Source organism: Sesamum indicum, linkage group LG13, assembly GCF_026168435.1.
Source record: "Sesamum indicum cultivar Baizhima isolate 11 linkage group LG13, ASM2616843v1, whole genome shotgun sequence".
NCBI classification, from domain to species: domain Eukaryota; kingdom Viridiplantae; phylum Streptophyta; class Magnoliopsida; order Lamiales; family Pedaliaceae; genus Sesamum; species Sesamum indicum.
Window position 1 is genome coordinate 14,692,855 of NC_142669.1, and position 21,283 is coordinate 14,714,137.

The window sequence follows — 21,283 nt, forward strand, 5'->3', positions numbered from 1 at the left end:
ATATGTTGCCAAATTGTTAATGGAAGTCCACTTTTCTTTAGTGTATACTTCTATTAGCATGTTAGTCTAATTACTTATTTTTCGGCTAAGGTTACGGTGATTGCTTGATTTCTAAATGTAGATATCTTATGCTTACTAAACTCTCCTTAAAATAGATATTCATATTATTCTCTGCACTTTTGTTACAAACAACCTGATGTATGGATAATACAGTCAATTGTTCATTATCAAGAAGGTTTAGCCAATTGAACTTGCAAATCCATAATTGTTTATTTAGTTCAATAACTAGTAGCAACATAGCACGGTTAATTATATGATAATAGTTAATTATGTTATGAGGAATACATAATCTACTTAAGTAATCCTCGTAGGAATTTATTGATTAGAATCGAGCTTTTCTAATTCTTAATGCTATTGATGAACTAAATTTTGTGGACGTTCCCAGGGTTGTTCATTGATTAGGAAACTAGCCAACGGACGTTCTTTGGCTGACAAAAAGGTAGAAAACGTGAGGTCGTTAGGTCCTACCAATATCTATAACTGATTTATCTGTTTGAACAATTGCTATATTTGCATCAATAATCGACCAATGAAATTAAGTATAAACCCAACTTTAACTGAAAAAGCCTTCTCTCACATCTACTCGTCCCTTTTAATTTTGTTTTGTTTTTAACTTAATCTCGTCTCTTCACTCATCACAATCGAAACCCTCCTATTTTTATTTTATGAAGGAATCAATTTTAAATCAATCCCTGAAAAATCAACTTTACTTCTACTTCTACAAAAAGTGTTCGTTAGAAATTATTTTGGTGGTCTCGGAATCCATCAATATATTCCAAAAATATAAAGTGTATTTAATTCTACAATTAATAATGATATTAAAATTTATAAAAAAAAAATTGTCACTAATATTTTTTTTGGTAGTGATGCTATTGGACTTTAGAACGAAATTTAAGTCTCAAATAATCTTTCACTTCATTTTAGAAAAATATGATTGTAAAAAATTATGAACTACTTAAAGTTTAGAAGAGTAGTCTTTTATAATTGTAGTCTCACACATTATTGAAGAGAGATGTATCAAAGTCAAAAGTTTATTATTTTACTCATTTCACAATAACAAATATAATTTTTTACTATGGTTAATTATCATAATTATAAGTAAAAAAATTTGACGGATATCATTTAATCACAATTGACAACGGTTATTACCCTTTTTTTCGTAAGCGAATTAGGCCAAAACATTTGTTATAATTAAAATTATTTAATTATAAGTAAAATCATGATGAATATTAATTAATTATAGTCAAAATTTAAGTTTTTGACATCGATTTTGTTTGACTGTGATAGAAAGTATATTGATTTACTTGCATCAATTTTATTTTAACGTAATAGATATATAATTAATTTAGTGCAGTTAAACCGTAATAATTTTTAATATTAAAAATAATAAATGTTTTTTTATAGTATTCCCTGACATTTACCAATACCTGTTTAAAAAACAGTATGAAAATTGAAATATTGTTGAAGGAGATAAAATGCTACAGAGCTAAAAGTTGAATTATTACAAGGGGATTGAGAACGTCGTATTTGGTCGTACGAGAGAGTAAAAGTAGTAAATTGTAAGAGAAAAGTTCAAAATCCAAATCAGTACGCAATAATTCGTTAAAGAAAAGGTTAAATATCTTTTATCGTACTATATTAGTTAATTTAGGGGTCAATCAAACTATTAGTGCATGGAAAAAAAAAACACAAATTCAATGGCTCGAGGAATGGACAAAATTAATACCAAAACATTAATCTTTTAACGAGATCATATTAATTATTTTCCTTATTTTTTTTACAATATTTATTACATCATCTATAATATATATATATATATATATATATTTGAATTTAAAAGTTGATTGAATACATAGACAAATTCAAATAAAAAAATATGTTCAAACGAAAGAAAAAAACAACGTATTAGTATAGAAGTAAACATATATACACTCACATTCGTGAGACTCGGAGTCACAATTTTTCAGTTTTGAAGCATCAACCTTACCAATCGAGCAAAGCCTCATTAACTAAATTTTCTTTACAAGAATTAGATTTAATACTGTTGTTACGTTACAACATAAAAAGATGGAACTTCAAAAGCAGCGGATCAAATTTTCTACTTCAAATTACATTTTCTATCCATTCAGTATGCACACGCCACGTGTATAAAATCTTTTTCTAAATAAAATATATAAAATCATCTTTACATACATCATAGTGTTTTTAGATTTCAAAAAATTAAAAATAAAATAAAATTTACAACAGAAAAACCGATCGATAAAAACAGAGCATCAAAAAGGAAAGTTTACTTGAAGAAGCAAAAGACCTTTTTACATTAATTGGACTAAACTCAACTCAAAATCATGAAGAGAAACAAAAACAGGAGAAGTATAGAGTGGTTAAAAGAAGACGTGAAATGTGAAAGCAATTAAGTCAAAAGCCGCTCAATAATCAAAAGCTAACAATCAACCAACGATTAATGAAAGCTGAGAATCAAAGAAAGTAGCACAATAAAGTGTTCCTTCTAAAGCCTTCTCCAACAAGCCTCAATTTCATCAACAATCCTCTAAACTTGTGCTTCTTATGTATTGTCCATGTCTGTCTCTCTGTCATGACACCCCACTCACGCATTATCTCCTTCTAAATATTTCTATCTTATTTTTTATACTTGATATTGATATTACACTCACATTTGTATTGTACGAAAACCCATTTTTACGATATGTGTTAATTTCATTATAATTTTTAATTTTTAAAAAGACCACGCATGTCAGATCATATAGGTAAGATAATAATATCTAACATGAAAGTGTAACAGAAAAGTCCCACTGCTCTTTGGTTTTAATCTTTTATTATACTTTCGTGTCACACATTGGTATCATACAAATAGAAAATGTTTATCCAAGCTAATTATATAGTAAGTGCAGTACACTTGTTGTATGTTTCATTACTTTTCTTGAATTCTACACAAATTACACGATAAATGTATTATACTAATTTATCATATAATTAATTTAAATTTAATCAAATTTAATTGTAAGTTAAAATTTTCCGACAACAAAGGTGATTGACATGCATCTTTAAAAATTGAGAAATATAATGGAATACAATAAGATTTATATGTGTAATGGTTAGTGCATAATATAAATGTATGATAGAAGATACTTTAGAGCGTACCCCACCAGCCACCCCCATGCACGCAAAGATAAAAAGGCAACAATCATCACCCCACAAAAGCCCCCGGCTTCCAGCTTTCAGCTTCAGCTTAATCCAACTCCACCAAACTTATATTACACCATTCAAGATTTATAAGAAAGAAATACATCCCTTTAACTGCCTTTGCTTTTCTCTCATCTTTCTTCCACACTTTCCCTTTAATTTCTTCAAGAAATGAAAGTACCCTTTCCTGCTGCAAACAATCACGCCACCTCGAGAACCGCGTTGAGTTCTACCCCGACCACAACTCTTCCGGCGGTCTCCTCCGCCACCACCACCACCACCGCCGCTAGCTCCCCCTACGAGCCCAAATCTGTTCTTGAGCTCCGATCCAGCCCGAGCCCGGTTTCTGATCATAAGCCCGCTTCTAATAATACTTGTGCTGCTGACATATTATTGGCTGACGATCCTCTTCAGCTGGATCAAGATCATCATATGCTTATCAACCCACAAGAGTGGGATTCTTGGATGAGAGAGTTGGGTTTGCACGACGATTCCACTACTCCTGTTTCCAAACAACTCACTTCTCACTCTGATCAATCGCATCAGAATCACTACTCGAATGATCTCCTCGAGTTCCCACCTGCAATTAGCTCCCTTGATTCAAATCATGATCAGTTTGTACCCGTTGATTTCGGACTTCTACCTGATATCCCCATAAACCATAACTCTAATTCCTTAAATTCCTTTGATGCCCTCTCTGTCGACCTGAACAGCAGCAACTGGAACGTCGTCGGATTTGACTACGTCGACGAATTAATCCGACTCGCGGAGTGCTTTGAGACTAACTCACTCCAGCTCGGGCAAGTGATATTGGCGCGGCTCAATCAACGGTTGAGATCTCCCATCGGGAAACCCCTCCAGAGAGCTGCTTTCTATTTCAAGGAAGCTCTTCAGTCTTTACTCACCGGGTCAGCTCGGCTGGCTCACCAGCCCGCTAATTCTTCTGAGATCATTCAAACCATCAAAGCCCAGAAAACCTTCTCCAACATCTCTCCAATTCCGATGTTTTCCAGCTTCACAGCTAACCAAGCCTTGCTCGAAGCCATAGACGGCTCCTCGCATGTCCACATCGTCGACTTCGACATCGGCTTCGGCGGCCACTGGGCTTCCTTCATGAAAGAGCTCGCCGATAAAGCGGACTTACGAAAAGCCGCGCCGCCGGTGATCCGAATATCAGCCCTCGTTCTGGAGGAGTACGCGGCGGAGTCCAGGCTGATCAGGGAGAACTTATCTCAGTTCGCTCGGGAGCTAAATATTAGGTTTGAGATCGACTTTATTTTGATACGTACCTTTGAATATTTGTCCTTTAAAGCCATTAAATTCATCGACGGTGAAAGAGTAGCAGTTCTTTTAACTCCGGCAATATTCCGGCACGTCGAGACCGGGTTCCTAAATGATCTCCGGCGAGCCTCTCCGCACGTGGTGGTGCACGTAGACGTCGAAGGGCAGATGGGGTACGGAGCGCCTTCATATCGGCAGGCTGTAATTGACGGTCTGGAGTTTTACTCCACGCTCTTGGAATCTATGGAGGCTGCTAACTTTAACGTGGCCGGCGGCGGCGGTGATTGGATGAGACGAATTGAGACATTCGTGCTATACCCGAAAATTATGGAGGGTATCCAGGCTGCCTCGCGGCGTGGGACGGCGTGGCGGGAGGCGCTGGTGGCGGCGGGGTTGCGGCAGGTGGGGCTGAGCCAATTTGCTGACTTTCAGGCAGAGTGTTTACTTAGGAGAGTGCAAGTCAGAGGTTTCCATGTCGTGAAACGACAGGCGGAGATGCTGCTCTGCTGGCATGATAGGCCGCTAGTGGCGACGTCAGCTTGGAGGTTTTAGAGAAAAAGATTGAATCTATGTCATGATGATCAACTGGAAATTAGGGTTAGGAATGAAGTACGTTTATCCTGACCTGTCTATGCTTAATGTGTAGTTTATTTTGATGTTTATTAACTAGATAATGAATTAGCTTTTCGGTTTATCTCTGTTTTCAGTACATATATAAATCTTGAATCTCTTGGCTACTAAAGGTTCCAATCATAGTCAAAGTAGCGAAGTCCACCATAAATCTGAACTTGGGAAATTTTAGTTTGAATTTGATTTGATTAAATTTAAACAATTATATAACAAGGCGCAATATATTTGTTGTTTGATTTAATTACAAATCAGAAAAATTGAACAATCATATAACATAGTAATACACTTTTTTGTTAATTGGTTTGGTTCATCCAAATTTGATTCACGCAAGAATTTTCTATGAACGTGGACTATCAAAATATTATTGGGCAGTACCCAGAATTTGCATTATAGATGCTAAAAGTCTCTAAAAATTTACTGAAATTGACAAAATTAAATATAATTGATATAAATTACTACTTATAGAAAACATTAAACTCAAACATGAATTCGCAACAGAAAAATAGTTCATGAGCAATAATAATAAGAAAATATTTATTATACATTGTTAGTAGCACGTTATAAGTAAATCGTATTATTAGGAAAATTTTATAAAAAAATGTAAAATTTTCATTGACAGATATATATATGTAACATTTATTATCATACCACTACAAAAAGTTATTTTATAGTAATGATATTTGTAATGGGCCAAGTTATTATTTTTAATCGCTTTTTTAATTTGTAACGGTCATTGTAACGGATACCCTACTGTAGTTTTTTTGGGCATTACAAAATATTTGTAACAGTTTGCTTGGAAGTCGTTACCAATTGTAACGGCCATATTAACGGCCTACGTAGACCGTTACAGAGGTAGTCCAAGTGCAGAAAATGCATTTGGGCCTGTTTTTGAAATGGTTTAATCAAATTTGATTTAATTATTATTGTAGCGGCTTTTGTAACACGTATAGGTATGGTTGTGCTTCAATATAGGAGTGGTATTTGGAATACTATTTGTAACGGCAGTTAGCTATATTGCAATGATTATTGTATTGGTCTTTGTATTTCTTTTCTCAACTATTTTTATAACGGTCATTGTAACTCCTTAGGATTAAAGGCAATTTTCGTCCCCTAACTTCAGACCATTCTCGTTTTAGTCCCCTAAGTTACTAAGGTTCCATTTTAGTCCCGTAAAATTAAAAAATCTCAATTTTGGTACAAATTTAGTTGGAAAGTTGAGTCACTCGCCGGAAAAAGTCACATGTCAGGCATATGACTTTTTAAATTGGGGTTTGCATTGTGATTGGCTGAAAATAATGTACTCCACAATCAATTTTCCGATTAATCACACAGACAAAAAGAAATGAAGAATATCTACTATCATAAACATTAAATATGTTCAACACCTACAAAAATTGAAAGATGTCACAAGACAGAACTAACATAGAAAGTAACTTTACCAAGTGATAACTGCATTAACAAACATAAATCATCACTACAGATCACAGACATCAGATTGTTATGAAGGCAATAACAACACATCCTTGAACATAAATATAGGCATTTAGTTTTACTCACCAGGAAAAGGTACTGAGGTTTCGCTTTTACTGGCAGCTTCAAAACCTTATAAAACGGGATCTGAATCTTATAACGCTCTGATTTATCAATATGAATTATGAAAGCTCTGGTGGTAGTGTTTATATCACACTATATGTGGTATATATAGACAAACAACCATTTGCAGATTATGGTAGATGCAAAATTGAATCACTGTGCAATGTGTGAATCAACAGGAACATCAGAAAAAAGTGAAAATCTGACAATAATTTAAAGAACAAATCACTGTGCACATGTGAAAGATTAGATCATCGCAGACAATAATTTAAGGCAACTACTGTTGAACCGTACATACTTTTCAGTATAATACATCCAAACCCAACTCTCAAGATATCAGAAAATTCAGAAATCAAAAATTGAATGGAAGAAATCATGCAATTAAAGTAAAAGAACAAGAAATTGTCGGCAAACTTAACAGAGGGAAATCCACCCTTTCGCTTGATTGACGCACTGTGTGTAACGAGGACCAGGTGGCGCGTGAGAAATTGATTCCAACAGCCGGCGGCACACCTTTGACGTGAACGACGAGTGGCGGCGGACTCCAACGGAGTTTGTGGCTTGGTCATCGTAACACCGTCGTGGTGGGAGGATGCGGGTGATAGCGGCGCTGGGGCTATGCTGTCGATGGAGTTCATCTAACTACGCCGTGATAGGTCTGACGCCGGTGATGGCGGCGGTGGGGGGCTGTGGTCGGTTCGATCGACGAAGTTCTTAAGGTGGAGAGAGAAGGTTGAAGACAACTCAGAAGAGGAGCTGCAATTTTACATTTTAAAAACAACATATTTCTGTTATGAGCTAAGCCTATAAAATTAAAAAAAAAAAAGATTAGTAGGCCACTTTTAATTTTTACACCCAATCAAGGTGTAAAACTTAAAACCAAACATTGCTGATATTTTGGCCCGTCTCGGAAATGGGCCAAAATTCGAATCCAAACACAACCTAGATAATTGTAAAATTATTTATGTTCCATTCGATCAAAAAGCAAAACATTTCTATATATCTAGTAGAAACACATCGAATTTTGCTTCCTAATATACATTAATATATATTAATATATATCTTAGCATAATAATATATACCTGTACGTGAATATGAGGTGATGATTTCACCATTTAAATTTAATTATTTCAAAATTAATTATGCAATCGTGGGATCCCAGCTACTGTGCCCATACACCTCCAAAACATCTATGGCACATTTACTGCATATAGCTATAAATTAAACTAAAATACTGCTCCTTGTAGTCAACATGCGAAAATTTAAGATTCATAATAGTTTGAACAAAATAAATAATAAAAAGCTACTTGTAAATTTCTTTATTAAGTGAAGCATCGCATGGAGTAAGGAGAAAGAATACAAATTGAACCATCCCTGTCATTGACTTTTACAAAAGACACAATCAGATCCTTAATGCTGTTAGACTAACATAGATTAATACTACAATAGCAGTGAGAAGGTTACATAATATGGATTAGTAGGCAGGACAGATGCTCTTTGTATCGTCGAACTAGGAAGAAATTCCACCAGAAACTTGCAGATTCTTGTCCAGTTGCAGGCGGGCATAATCTACTCTACTGTTCTAACAGTTACCTTCATCCCCACGGGACTGGGGATGAGTACCATTGCTGTTCTCTAACTTAGATAGGATGTCTGGGCCGCACAACTTAGTTAACTCTTCCTGTTTCAGCGTGAAAATACATTTATGTTAGGATTACAAAGCGATCGACATTAGTGATTGCTGCTCTTCTTTTCTTCCATTGGATTTCAAAATACGTCCCGTAAAATGGCACATTGCTGAAATAACGGCTAAAAGGCTATACTCTAGAAATATGGAAGATATTGCAGCTGGGAGGGAGGAAAAAGCAAGAAAAATGAAAACGGACCTTTATGGAGTTATTCTCGGATGTGAGTTTCTCGCATTCCTCTGAAAGCCTTTGCAACTCATCTCTGAGAGTGTGATTCTCGTTACTTAATGTCTCCACCCTGTGCTGTAGCTCTTCACACTCAGCCTGCAGCGAATGAGAAGTGTAATGAATGAAAACATCACAGACGATGATCAGGCTATATTAAGGGTCTCTCTGCAGGAAAGAATTTCTCAATGTTCTGACCCAGCAAAAATCAGCTTGTTTGTTTATATTTTCATACTATTAGAACAGACATCGCATAATTAGGTGCAAAAATATAGTAGTTTCTTGATCCGACTCTTCTATACGTCGCAACACTATTTTCAACAACTATTTTGTCTTTTCTGGCTCGTATTTTTCCTTGGGAATTGCCATTTGGCTCATCTTTTTTCTATTTTCTCTTTTGCTTTTTTCACATTGGGTAATCTAACAACATAGTGAACTTTTTCCTTTTCATATTTAGACATCAAGTAGAAATGGAAACTAGTCATATTATCTCATACTTGAAATTAAAAAATCGAGTCATAGATTTAAGGTTAATCAGCCAACTTTAGTTTGATATTTTTCATAACCCCTCCTGAATCATCTTCCAGATCTAGAAGACAATACTTTATATCCAAGAGCAACTTAATTTACACAGAATCCTTACCTGCTTCCGTAATCTTGACCTCCGGGCAGACTCTCGATTGGATTGTTTTCTCTTCTGCCTTTTTAATTCGCGTTCATCCTGTAAGATCAAAGTTCAAATTCTGTTCGTATAGATGAGTTTATTTCCTTTCATGACTTTTTTTTCTAATCCTTGTCAATTATATTTATTCAAGGAAAGGGAATGACAACCAATTTGGTAAAATCATTGATTATGGCCCTTCAACGCTGAATAGATGAACCTAGCAACTCCAGAACTGAATGAAATAATTACGCAATTTGCAAATTCTGAATGCATATGATAAATACTACCAAGTATATCAGCACACAAGTTCATGTTGGGAAATAACCAAGTGTTAACCAGAAACGAGACATATGTATCCCCACATTCGTCATCCACGTCCTTCGCACACCAGGCCTCTCTTTAATCATGTCAGTAACAGAATCTTGGTCATGTCATAAGGATCATTTCCCTTCCTGGAGCCATTTTTTCCTTAAAGATCAATGTTTGCAACCCAAACAATACGTCCTAATTGTTTTCATCTTAGCGATGAGAGGAAGTGAAGCAATTAAAACATGAAGACAAGTACTTGTAGGAAACACGCCACATATCAAATCTCCACTCAACTATGGCCATCACAGTTATTTAAAGGACCAAATACATCACTGTGCCTTTGTTATTATATAGATTTTTGAATCTGGTCCATCACAAAGATTCGAATCAAATATGAGAACTAATATCCATTAAACTTGAATTCTTCTAAGACAATTCATATTTAGAGTAAGGATAGACCTTTTTATTGTCTTTGTTTTTTGAAGGGATGTGATCCACAACTGCATCAGAGCTAAACCACCATTTGAAATCATAGGCCATTCAATAATCCATATCATATGCCCTTGTACTCTGCTTAAAGCTTCAATGCAATGGAAGAAAACCTATATCAGCTCAGAACTGTTTACATCAATTGACTAGGTGAGCTAAATTGGGCAGGGTAGGATGCCAACCCACTTCTCGCATCATGCAGGCATCAAGAGATATGGAAGGATCTTCTTTCATTCTAATTCTAAATGTTTAATAAAGAAAATGGTCTTTCCAAATAAGGAAAAAATGCAAGTTGAAACCAGTGATGGACTAATAAAAGCTGTACTTGGAGGCAAAAAAGTTCGCACATATATACATATATATATAATATTCTAAAATAGATTATGAGAAAGAGCAACAGAAACACATACAAGAATTTGTGTCTTAGACTCTTAAATTTGCAGAACAGAAATCAGAATGCATAATCTATAAATGTTCAAACACAGCCCCACAAAGATTGACAGAACTAGAAACTTCAGGCTATATTGGAATTAGAAGGAAAGGCAGGGGGAACAGCAAAATACGAAAAGAATGAACAAAGACAAACAAAATCAACTAAGTTGGTCATACAACATTACTGCAGCAGAATAAAATAAAATCCAGACATGTAACAACTCCAGGAAAGTAGAATACCTGAATCCACTGATCATTGATCATGCCAGGAGGAGCAATGGTTGGAGAAACTCCAGGCTGATTTGGCCGCAGTTTCATGGCCCCAGAACCAGCAGGAGAAGCATTCCACAGATCCATGCCAATATTCAGATTAGTTGCAGGCACAGAGACTACAGGATTGCCAGGTACCGAGGTCTGGAAGTTAGTTGGCACACCATTGTTCTGTGCATTTGCCCCTGATGTTTCAATTATAGTCTCATTAATACCGACTAAATCTAAACTTTGATGGGCATTTAAAACTCTTACCATCAGCAAGCATCTGGTCAAAGCTTCCTTTCTTGGTAGCAGAAGATTCCTACAATGTAGAATCAGATTTTCTTCAATACAAATTATCATACATCCTTATTACATGTGGCAAAGCAAGTTTAAAAGTACTTCATGAACTCTTCAATACAGGAACAGAGAAGAGAGAAAACTAAAAGCTGTACATGCCGAAAAAACAACCTGATTATTGTTATCATCACTTGCATCTGACGACCCTTCACTCCCACTTTCAGCACTGTTCATGAGCAAACTTTATAATCAGCACATGAACATCATTATTTAGATGTCAAGAAGTAGTGAATCATCAATATGAGCACAAATGTGAAAATAAACATAAAAGTAGTTGTAACATCAATCCATCTCAAACCACCTTTGAGTACCAACATCATTTCCAGAGCCCGAAGCCGCTTTTCCACCATCTCCAGTCTTTCCAACAATCATGACATGGTTCCCCGACGCCCCCTTGGTTTTTTTGCTTGAAGCACGGTCCTTCCCCTCTGTGGCTTTCCCATCCAATTCTCCAGTTCCATGTACAGCACTTGGAGCCTGTAACAAAAGGTAGTAAAGATAAATGTGATTCTTTGGCAACTCCGGACCACAGTTATTAGCGAACACTTGAAAATTGTGTAAAACCAATGACTGAGCAACATAAAAATAACAAACTTAATCAACTGTGTTCATGTATTCAATCAGATACTAAAAGGTTTGAAGCACTTAGTTACCGTAGCCATATTAGGATGAGCATACACTCCCCCAGGAGGATATAAGGCTGGATATGGAACTGGAGTTCCATAAGGTGGCATCAGAGGATGCTGAAAAGTAGATAAACAATTTTCAGTAAAATGTCTGATCTGCTAAAAAGCTCAAACACTACTGCAGTGTCCAAATATAAAAATGATAGGTCTGAATCAAGAATAATCACCTGGCTTCCCCACAAGTAGGGATGGGGAGTAGGGGAAGCAACAGTTGAAGCAAAGAAAGGCGGAGTTGCTCCAGCACCATAAAAAGCCTGGAGATAAGACATGCCTTTAATAATATGTTTATATAGTAGGCAATGACTTTCTTGAAATGGAAAACCACTATACATTTCAGGAAAATAAAATCCAACAGCAAACATCCAACACCTGCATAGAGCTTGACCAATCAGGATATGCAGGCGTAGTAGGTGTAATTGGTGTTTCCTGCAGAACAAGCGAATGGTTTAGTGTTATTTGGACGAATACAAAAGTTTACATACTATTTTGTAAAGGAAACACTTGCACAAGAAAATACAGAACCTGCGCTGAGGATGCAGGTTTGGATGACTTTGTGGGTGTGCTCTCTTCCCCAGCCCCCATTACAGCAGCAGATTGTGGGCTCAATTTCCAACCCTAGTTCTAGTTGTTTGTACAGGATCTTTGTGTTGTTAATCAAAAGACGAGCACCTGATGATATTCCACAACGGCAAAAATTGTGAAAAATGAATTCTATAGTTAAGGACAAAGTTCTGATGGCAATGAATGAAAGTTCAGTCAAATCCATATAAGTCCTTTTAAGAAATAACACAAGTAAAAAGGTATATTTCATGACTCTTAACGATCTACCCATCCACTAGTAGTAATTATCATTTAACAGCAGAGAACACTGTCCAGATCCTCAGACCTACAGTCAAGGTTGAATATTAGAAGTCAGTTAAATGCTCTATACGGATGTCACAAGGTCCTGCAGTCATCTGCTTTCTATGTACAGTGTTGAGGATGTTTTCAGTATTTAATTCGGGGAAAACACAAGAGATAGGCAATAAATGGCCAAGAATTATTTATCTCCCGGCTATTTATAGAAAAAGACATTAATCATATTCACCAGGTCTTGTAAAATAAGGTCTGAACGTAACAGCAATTTTTTTCACACCAACAAATATAAAACCTCATCAACACAAGATCAGATTTGAACACATTAGGGAAAAGCGTGGACCATAATGCAATAATTTGAAACTGATACTTGCGTACTATGTAGTCATTACAGGATGGTGGATTTAAAACAAGGAATAGAATTCATAGAAAATTATATCCAAGTGAAGACATAAACTAACAAAGTACTTAATACATTAAGAATCTACACTAGTCAAAATATGAGGAAACTAATATCTTGCTCTGAATTGGGCCAGCTAATTGCTGGTACTCAGTTTTAGATTGAAAATGCCTCGAAGTTTTCTCCAAAAAACTATAAAATGGAGCAAAACAATTTTCCTTGCATTAATTATCTTAGACAAGAAAAAGGGACAAAAGGCTTGACCCTCAGCCAATAAAACAGGCCTTGCCCCAGACCCGGTTCTTGGACAAGTGAGTTTCATCAAGATCTAAGATACAGCCAAAAACAGTTTAAGGCCAACTGTATTCAAAATATTTGTCGAACCACCTCAAGCTTGCTGCAAACTAGAAGCTAGAAACCATAGATATTAATCACTCCAGTAAAAGTAAGCTGTAGAGCAAAAAACAGGCCTCAAAGGAGGATTTTGGAGATAGACATCACATAACTCCAACAGATATATTCTCTTTCATCCCATTTACACAAACTTCCAGCATAGTACGCCACTGCAAAAAGTTGCGCATCCTGGTTCACAGTTACATGCTGTCAAATTCTTGCTGCTGCTTATCTTTCTAAAATCTCCATAAAATCATGTTTTGCCCCTTCTAATTTAAGTTAATTATCTCCACTATCACATAGTATTCTGCAAAACTCAGTGGCTTTAGCATTCCATGCTGTTTGATAAAAATTCCTAGTTTTCATTGTACTTATGCATCTGTGTATTATCTTTGCTTTCACAGGAGCAGGGTTGTTGTGAAGTTGGGTGGACGTGAATGTGGAGAGATTTAACTCCTCAGAAGATGGCAATCTAGTCAACTTTGTTCTATTACTAAGATACAATGTAGAGACATCACCTGATGATATTAACAGGCACCCCATCAGTCTTTTCATTACCAGAATAAATCGAAGTAGATTGTATATGGAAGCAGCGCACTATACAATTGTAGGGCAAATTTCGGTGTAAGAAGTAACAGGAAAATGGTCTGTATTCTAAAGAAATGTTAACAATCTATTTATGCCAATACCAAAGCATAACTATAAATCACCTTAAGGTTCTAGACATAATAATATCCAACAAAATGTCCAAAGAAACTAGTAGAACCCCTACGTTATTGCAAATTTCACTGAAGCATGTCTACTACCAATAACTTTTTACATTATTTTCTCAATAAATGTATCTCAGACTTAACTCTTAACCCACGGCCTCATTTTCGCCAGTGCACTTCAAATTGGCCTATTGTTCTACAGCAACTGTCAGCAACATGTATTGCCCCATAATTTGTAATAGAAAAGAGAACTCAAAAGGGAATGTCATTGATATTGTTCCTAGAAATCATTCCGTGTGAGTTGGTAGTGATGCGCATGAAAATGCCAATCAAATGCTTTCTTACTTTTTCCGATATAAATAAGCTAAACATAAATAATATAATGCCAACACCGCATCCTATAGATGCATTTATATCTCCATATGAAACAAATCTCTGGCAGCCCGCAACCAACTACTATAATTGTCCAAGATTTCAGACAAAGAGGCATCCAGTTACAACAACCAATTTTTTCTCTCTTATTAACCGCCAAATAGATTATAATTCTCGGAAGAGTCCAAAATTCAGGTACCAAACTCAAACAGAAGGACACCACAAAACTCCCCCTCCCATTGTAAACCCAAAGACCCATAACTCAAATCCTCAAAATATCCGAGACAAACAAGCAAAATTTAAAAAAAGAAAACTGAAAGCATTAAAGCCTTCAAAGTCCAGTCTTGTATGAACATCATTAAAGAAAAAAAAAAAAAGCAGAGAGAGAAAACGAGATGAGAGAGAAAGCGAAAGGGGACTGACCTGGTATAAATTAGCAAGTGATGTGGAGCGAAAGGAGTCCAACACGGCCGAACCAGGTTCGGTTTCCGTTGTTGCTTCCTGTTAATACCAACAATATGAAATCTATACAACGCCAAAAAAAACCACAGAAAAACACACACACCCTCCGTCCCCTGAGATCCAACTGATGCAAATTTCAGATAAACTTCCACAACTTTGTACTAAACAAAAAACCAAACACCATAAATCAGATGTCGAGAAAAGAACTACACCCTCATTCCCATTACCAGAAAATCCTGTGTTGTTCGGAAGAAATCAAAGAAGAATTAGAAGGTGAATTACAACAATTTTGGTTTATCCGTCTCAGTAGAAATTCAAGCAACTTTGGTGGTGGTATGAGCAAGAGCAAGGTATGGGAGAGTTGGCCAATGGCGGGGGGTAGGGTTTTGGAGGGTGACACGTATGGGAGAAAGAGGAATCCAACTGGCGGAAAGTAAATGGATAGGCATGACGAGGCAACCTGTGTTTTTGGTGACTCATCCCTTCCTTCCTCCTCTATGGATAACTTTATTACAATCCCAATTTCTTCTCCTACTCTTTTTCTTTTTTCTTTTTCTTTTTTTTAAAGAATAATAATTACTCTCCTAATTAAGATGGGTGTTCGGATCGGGTTGTTTTGACTTCAACCCAATTCGAATGGGTCTGGTAGATCGAGTAGAATCATTATTATAATTTTTAAATTTTGGGTTATTTGAATCCGAAAAATGGGTCGGTTATCGGGTAGGAAAAGATACACGATCAGGTTAATAGTTTACTTGATATTTATATCAGAAAATAAAAGTTTTAAAATTGAAAACAAAAAAAATAAAAAATATTTATTATAACTAGTAGAGTAGTAATATGATTGATTCATCTGCCTATCAAGTTATTGATATAATAAATTGAATTATTTTTATCTATTAATTTGAATTATTTTAAATGTTATACTATCTTTTAACATTAATAAGCTAATATTATAATTTGAAATTAAATTTTGTAAAATATTTTTGAAAATTAAGTCACTCCATGCAAAAATGACATGCTTTTAATAAATATTTTTTTGTTGTCCCTACTTTTCTTCATATTCTAAATTACCAAAACAAATAAAAAAAAATAAAAAATTAGGATATTCAATTTTTTATATTGAGTATCAAAATATACGAATAAAAAAATATTGTATCCCCTTTTATGCGAAATTGAACCACAATTATCCATTGTACCTATTAAATATTTTTTTTACTTCACTCGTTAACTAATAATGAGATTTGTTTTGGAGTTCAACTACAATTTTATGTTGGTATCATTAGTTATGAAATTGTGAATCCAAACAGTATAATCGTTTTTTTCTTTGTTTTCAATTAAGTATTCCCAGATCAATGTTGAACTTGTCGATTATTTCATAATCAATTGTACAATTGTGAGGGCAAACTAAGCCTTAGTGTTCACCAAAATTTATATATGTATCGAGTGTAAATGAACATCATGGTTATTGTGGTGTGTTTTATATATTTTCGATAATATTGTATAATAATATCACATGAGATCAATGGGTAGAGCGTGAAAAGTTCTTCGATTCAACCTATTTGTCTAATAACGTAGTGAGTAGAATAACATTAGCCTATGATTAACTATTGTTGTTGAAAGGTAGAATAGTTACACCTTATTCATTTATCATGTAATCAGTATATCTAAATTATTTGTATATTGAAAAGTATGTATAATTGCTAGATTTTCAGTTAATAAGGCCTATTTCAATTGGTGAACTTGAGGCTCCATGACTCTAAGGTTGTAGATTTGAACCCCATCAAATATGGAAAGTATTTCTACTATAATAATAGGGGTTAATTATATTTTGCTATCCAAACTATGATCATTTTACACTTTGAGGATCGCGAGCGAAGACACTCCCTTGGCTCTTGAGGATGGCGAGTAGAGACCTGGGGACGCTAGAGAAGAGATGCACAATGAGGAGGATGAGACCAACAGAGTTTCTCAGGCTGAAGATAATTACTTCCATCCATCACCTCCTGGAGGAGGCTCCCGAAGACAACTATCTCCCTCCGCACCCCCTGGAGGAGCACCATCTCGAGTGGGGGAGCCACAAAAGTGAGTCAAAGGTCAAGTACCTCATCACCCATATTTGTTGGCCCCACAAGATCAGGGGAGTTGCAAGCTTACTTGATGCAATTACACCATCAAGGCGGAATCCTTTTGCACTTCACATATTAGCAAAGGCTATAAACCCCTACATTTATCCCAAACTTTAATGAGTATAATAGAATGGGCGACCTGCAAGACCATTTAGAGCAATTCTTGCCTAGGGCCAATCTCCCTAATATAAGCAATGCCACTTATTGCAAGCAATGCCACTTATTGCAAGATGTTTGGGACGACTCTCTCAGTGAAGGCTATGTCTTGGTTTACCAATTAGCTCCTAGATCTATTGAGAACTTTGAGCAAACCTAGCAATGCTTCCTACACCAAAATTGCTTTATATTTGTTCTCGTAGTGCAAACGGATCAAGAAAGTTGCAAGGAGTATGTTCAAAAGTTCTCGGAAGCAATGCTTGGAGTTCCCCATGTGAACCCTTTTCTGCATCTAGTTTTGTAGGGTGGAGTAACAACCTTCTCTATGGTCTGTCCATGACCCTTGGATACCGAAGGAGTCTTTTGGGTGACCCTCCCAGTCATGCTCTCCGAGTAAGAGCACACTCCCTATCGAGCTCTAGGTCTAGCTCTACCCACCTTCTCTCTCCTGACTGCCAACTGGGCAGTTGCTCATTGTTGGTAGTCTATCAGTCCACATAGTTGTCCATGTACCAATAGAGGATTTGGCAGCTACCCCAGCCCCTGATTCTTCAATTGGAATTCTAGGTTCAGGAATTACTAGAACGCTGCCAAGTTATCAATATCTTTGATTTTGTATTCATGAGTCTTATAAAGATTAGTAAAGCATTCGAAGTAAATCCCCCCTTAGCTTGTCTATAAGTTAAAACTCTAGGAGTCGTAGGACTTAGCTTAAGCTAGCACATGAGCTTAGTAAAGCTAGAGGCAAATCGGGATTAGGAGTTCAACAGAAAACTAGGAAGCTTTTAGTAGATATAGTGGATAAACTAAAGAAAGTCAATGCATGTAATGGCAACTCGAGAGGCATCTTGAAGGTGCCAGCAAGTGACTTCCTATTACAAGGTAAGCTAAGTGAGAGTGATAGAAGTAGAATAAGCTCAGTTGTGAATGTTGTTGGGGCTCATAGAATCCTAGTGCTTTTAGCTCATAGTAGCCCTAGAAAGCTCACTAGCTCATAGTTCATAGCTCATCAATCGATTGAGCCTTTACTGCATTCTATTCTATGAGGAATGCTTGGGCTCGTCGGCTCATAACTAAATAGCTACATTAATGGTAGAAAATATTCTCATTATAGACTAAGCAAGACTAGTGTTTTGGCCCCTTTCTTTGAGGGTCCTTTTGCATACCATTAGGAATTAGGCTTCTTGAATGACTTTAGCTCTTGAAAGGTAGCTCTAGTTGTTGCTAGAAGGTGTATGGATTCTGGCTTCGACAAAAATGCAAATGACCTATGACCTCTGAGGAAAATAGCCCGTTGTCTATAGGTTATACTGAAACATTTTGCTATGTTGGCGTCGAAAATGAGAAGACCAATGCATCATTGAACTTCTGTTCTAAGAGTTGGAGCTTGGCCAATGGGAGAGTAGTCATCTGTATAGTTTTGAACTCGTCTCTCTAGATGATTGAAACAAGAAGGTGAGAGAAAGGGGGTAGGTGAGCAAGCCCAATTAGTAGGGATTGCCATATATGTTTGAATGGATTGTAACGAATGGGTGAAAGAGGTAAAGCACAAGTAGAGGCAAGTTTCCTATCCCATGGGATTAAAGTAGAGCCCTGACAAAGGATTGAATGAACCAAGTCTGCACCCAGCGAAGCACACGTATTTAACTTAACTCATAAATATTTAAGAATTGAGGATTATTGATGGAGGAAAAAATCATTGAAGAATAAAAATTACATTTCAAAGAAGGAAGATTGACAGAAGACCACATATTTGTATAGTTATACTAAACTGGCCATGGCAAAAATATGGTATCCATATCTAGTCAGTTAATAGAGGGGTTAAATCCATTTTTTACCCTTATCATATAATTGATCGCTCTCACTGAATTATATACTCAATTACAAAATAAGCATAGTATTTTTTTATATTATTACTTGAGGTAAATTTAATATGAATTAAAATTTCATGCACATGCAGAAAGCAATAAGATTCGTTGGGACAAACATGAAATAAGACAACCTAATATCACTTTCCAAGACAAAAGGTGCATATCTACGGCAATTCAATTACAATCACCATAGCAACCTAAGCCATAAATGAAGGAGAAGAAGATTAATTAATTTACATAAGCCACTATCTACATATAGAAATTAAATAATCAATCAAAGGTAATAGAAATTATCCCATTCGAAACCATGCCCATAACTGTTGTCGTGAGGCACGCAAAACACGTTTTCCAATCCCTCAAATCCAAGCAAAGGTGGTTGTTCCATATTGGTTGATGAACTTGGACTGTTGCTCGAAAACCCATGATCCCAACGCTCCGACAGCCTTTGTATTTCCTTCTCCGCTTCCTGGAGTTGTTCCTTCACTTTCACAAGCTGCAAGAAGTCCGGTCCATATATAAGTGGCTCCCTTTTTTTTTTTAAATACAAATTATATATTGTCGAACTAAATTAATCACTTAATAAATATAATTACTTTTATTATATAATTGATCTTTTTCTTTAAATTCTATAATATATTGGATAGATGAATAATCGATGCATGATTTATTTTTTAAAATTGACGGACATGCATCATTCATCCATGTGCTCAATAAACAAAAAATTCGGTGTCGCAGGTATTTAACCATGAATCTCGTTGACGGTGGAACAATTAGACCAAGGGCAACAATGTCATTTCCACAAAGATGGAAATCAAGACCACAGAAGTGAAAATTAATCTGTAATTACTAAATTATCCCTAATACGCCCATATATTGATGGTTTGGTGATGGGTAAAAACGGATTTCATTCTCTTGTATTAATTACCAAGAGTAGTATAAATATTCATTTCTATATCATTGTAAAAAAGGGACTTTGGGTAATTGAAAAGAAGGAGGATTTTCGGTTTATGATGTGTGAAATGCGTTTAGATCACAAGCTTCATTTTTATTTCTTGATTCTGTGTGTGAGAGAGAAAGAAAGAGAGAGAAATATATGTATATATATATATATATGTACCTCAGTCTCAAGGCGGGATTTCTCGATAAGGGTGGAGTCATGGTGAGACCGGAGCTTGGAGAACTCTTCCTCGAGCTTCTTGCTCCTCCACCGGGCCCTCCGGTTCTGGAACCATACCGCCACCTGGCGGGGGTCCAGCCCCAGCTCCGCCGCCAGCCTCTCCTTCCTCTCCGACTCCAGCTTGTGCTCACTCCCGAAGCTCTTCTCCAGCATGTTCGCCTGCTCCTCGCTCAGCTTCCTCTTCCTCATCATCACCGCCTCACCATCACCATCACCACCACCACCATTCTTCTTCCTACGCCTCCGCCGCGGTTTCGACTCCTCCACCGCCGCCCCTATTGATACATCCATAAATCATCATTTAAGCAAAAAATTAATTAGGTTCAATGCATTAATGTAAAATTAATTAATGTAGCTGACCTTGTTCTTGCACGAACTGGCTGATTATCCCGACTGGATAGTACTGACCAGAGATGAGTACCATCTGATCGTCGAACTCAGGGTTGATCATCATGATATATGGTCTTGATTCAATTCCCCTATACTGTTGTTGTGGATTTGATTGTAGTGGAATATTGATATGGGATTATGAAGGAAGGAACTGAGAGTTGGTAGCTTAGCAGCACTTCAGTGAATGGAAGACTTTATTTATAGAGAATAGAGATGGTGTGATTGAAATCGGTCTCGGTATTACTCGAAATCTCGAGAATGCCACTACTATAATGAAAAAATAGGAATTACCTAAAATACCCCTAATTGTATGTATTCATTTAAAAATAAAATCATTTTTTGTTGTTAATTAAATTTATTTGTGGTTTCTTACACAAACATTTAAAATAAATTCATCTTATTAGTTTTAATCCGTTATTCATTTTATCTTTTCTATTTTTAATTCATTAACAGATCGATAAACTAAAATTTTATCGAATATATTCCGACCGATAATTA

The 21,283-nt window shown here is 36.1% G+C and overlaps 3 protein-coding genes across 5 annotated transcripts; 1 reads left to right on the top strand and 2 right to left on the bottom strand.

Annotated features, from left to right (window-relative positions):
* Positions 1-3,256: 3,256 nt before the first annotated feature.
* Positions 3,257-5,236, top strand: LOC105176183 (scarecrow-like protein 15). Its single transcript, XM_011098914.3, has one exon. The coding sequence runs from the start codon at positions 3,433-3,435 to the stop codon at positions 5,092-5,094; it is 1,662 nt and encodes a 553-aa protein (XP_011097216.3). The 5' UTR covers positions 3,257-3,432; the 3' UTR covers positions 5,095-5,236.
* A 2,822-nt stretch (positions 5,237-8,058) lies between these two features.
* Positions 8,059-15,533, bottom strand: LOC105176182 (G-box-binding factor 1). Of its 3 annotated transcripts, XM_011098912.3 has the most exons (13): positions 15,290-15,533; positions 15,024-15,101; positions 12,393-12,539; positions 12,240-12,296; positions 12,038-12,124; positions 11,838-11,927; positions 11,486-11,661; positions 11,296-11,350; positions 11,098-11,146; positions 10,813-11,027; positions 9,322-9,399; positions 8,652-8,777; positions 8,059-8,446 (listed from the first exon to the last, which is right to left on the bottom strand). In XM_011098912.3, the coding sequence occupies exons 3-13, from the start codon at positions 12,450-12,452 to the stop codon at positions 8,348-8,350; spliced, it is 1,092 nt and encodes a 363-aa protein (XP_011097214.1). In that variant the 5' UTR covers positions 12,453-12,539; positions 15,024-15,101; positions 15,290-15,533; the 3' UTR covers positions 8,059-8,347. The 3 variants fall into 3 exon arrangements, with proteins under 3 accessions (XP_011097214.1, XP_088733351.1, XP_011097215.1); XM_088877225.1 differs by having other exon boundaries at positions 15,024-15,533; XM_011098913.3 differs by lacking the exons at positions 12,393-12,539; positions 15,024-15,101; positions 15,290-15,533 and having other exon boundaries at positions 12,201-12,296.
* Positions 15,534-19,335: 3,802 nt separating this feature from the next.
* On the bottom strand, positions 19,336-20,950 carry LOC105176197 (homeobox-leucine zipper protein ATHB-40). The gene is made up of 3 exons (XM_011098927.3): positions 20,756-20,950; positions 20,336-20,670; positions 19,336-19,711 (listed from the first exon to the last, which is right to left on the bottom strand). Exons 1-3 carry the CDS (start codon positions 20,847-20,849, stop codon positions 19,493-19,495), a joined length of 648 nt encoding a protein of 215 aa, XP_011097229.1. The 5' UTR covers positions 20,850-20,950; the 3' UTR covers positions 19,336-19,492.
* Between the last annotated feature and the right edge of the window lie 333 nt (positions 20,951-21,283).

Bases quoted from the DNA above. Each gene is read 5' to 3' on its own strand.
- LOC105176197 (XM_011098927.3), bottom strand. From the start codon at position 20,849: ATGATGATCAACCCTGAGTTCGACGATCAGATGGTACTCATCTCTGGT. The intron at 20,671-20,755 runs GTCAGCTACATT...ATGTATCAATAG, and splicing joins CCAGTTCGTGCAAGAACAAG to GGGCGGCGGTGGAGGAGTCG. The intron at 19,712-20,335 runs GTACATATATAT...GACTTCTTGCAG, and splicing joins AATCCCGCCTTGAGACTGAG to CTTGTGAAAGTGAAGGAACA.
- LOC105176183 (XM_011098914.3), top strand. From the start codon at position 3,433: ATGAAAGTACCCTTTCCTGCTGCAAACAATCACGCCACCTCGAGAACC.
- LOC105176182 (XM_011098912.3), bottom strand. From the start codon at position 12,452: ATGGGGGCTGGGGAAGAGAGCACACCCACAAAGTCATCCAAACCTGCA. The intron at 11,028-11,097 runs GTAAGAGTTTTA...TTGAAACATCAG, and splicing joins TGACCAGATGCTTGCTGATG to GGGCAAATGCACAGAACAAT. The intron at 8,447-8,651 runs GTCCGTTTTCAT...ACGCTGAAACAG, and splicing joins CCGAGAATAACTCCATAAAG to GAAGAGTTAACTAAGTTGTG.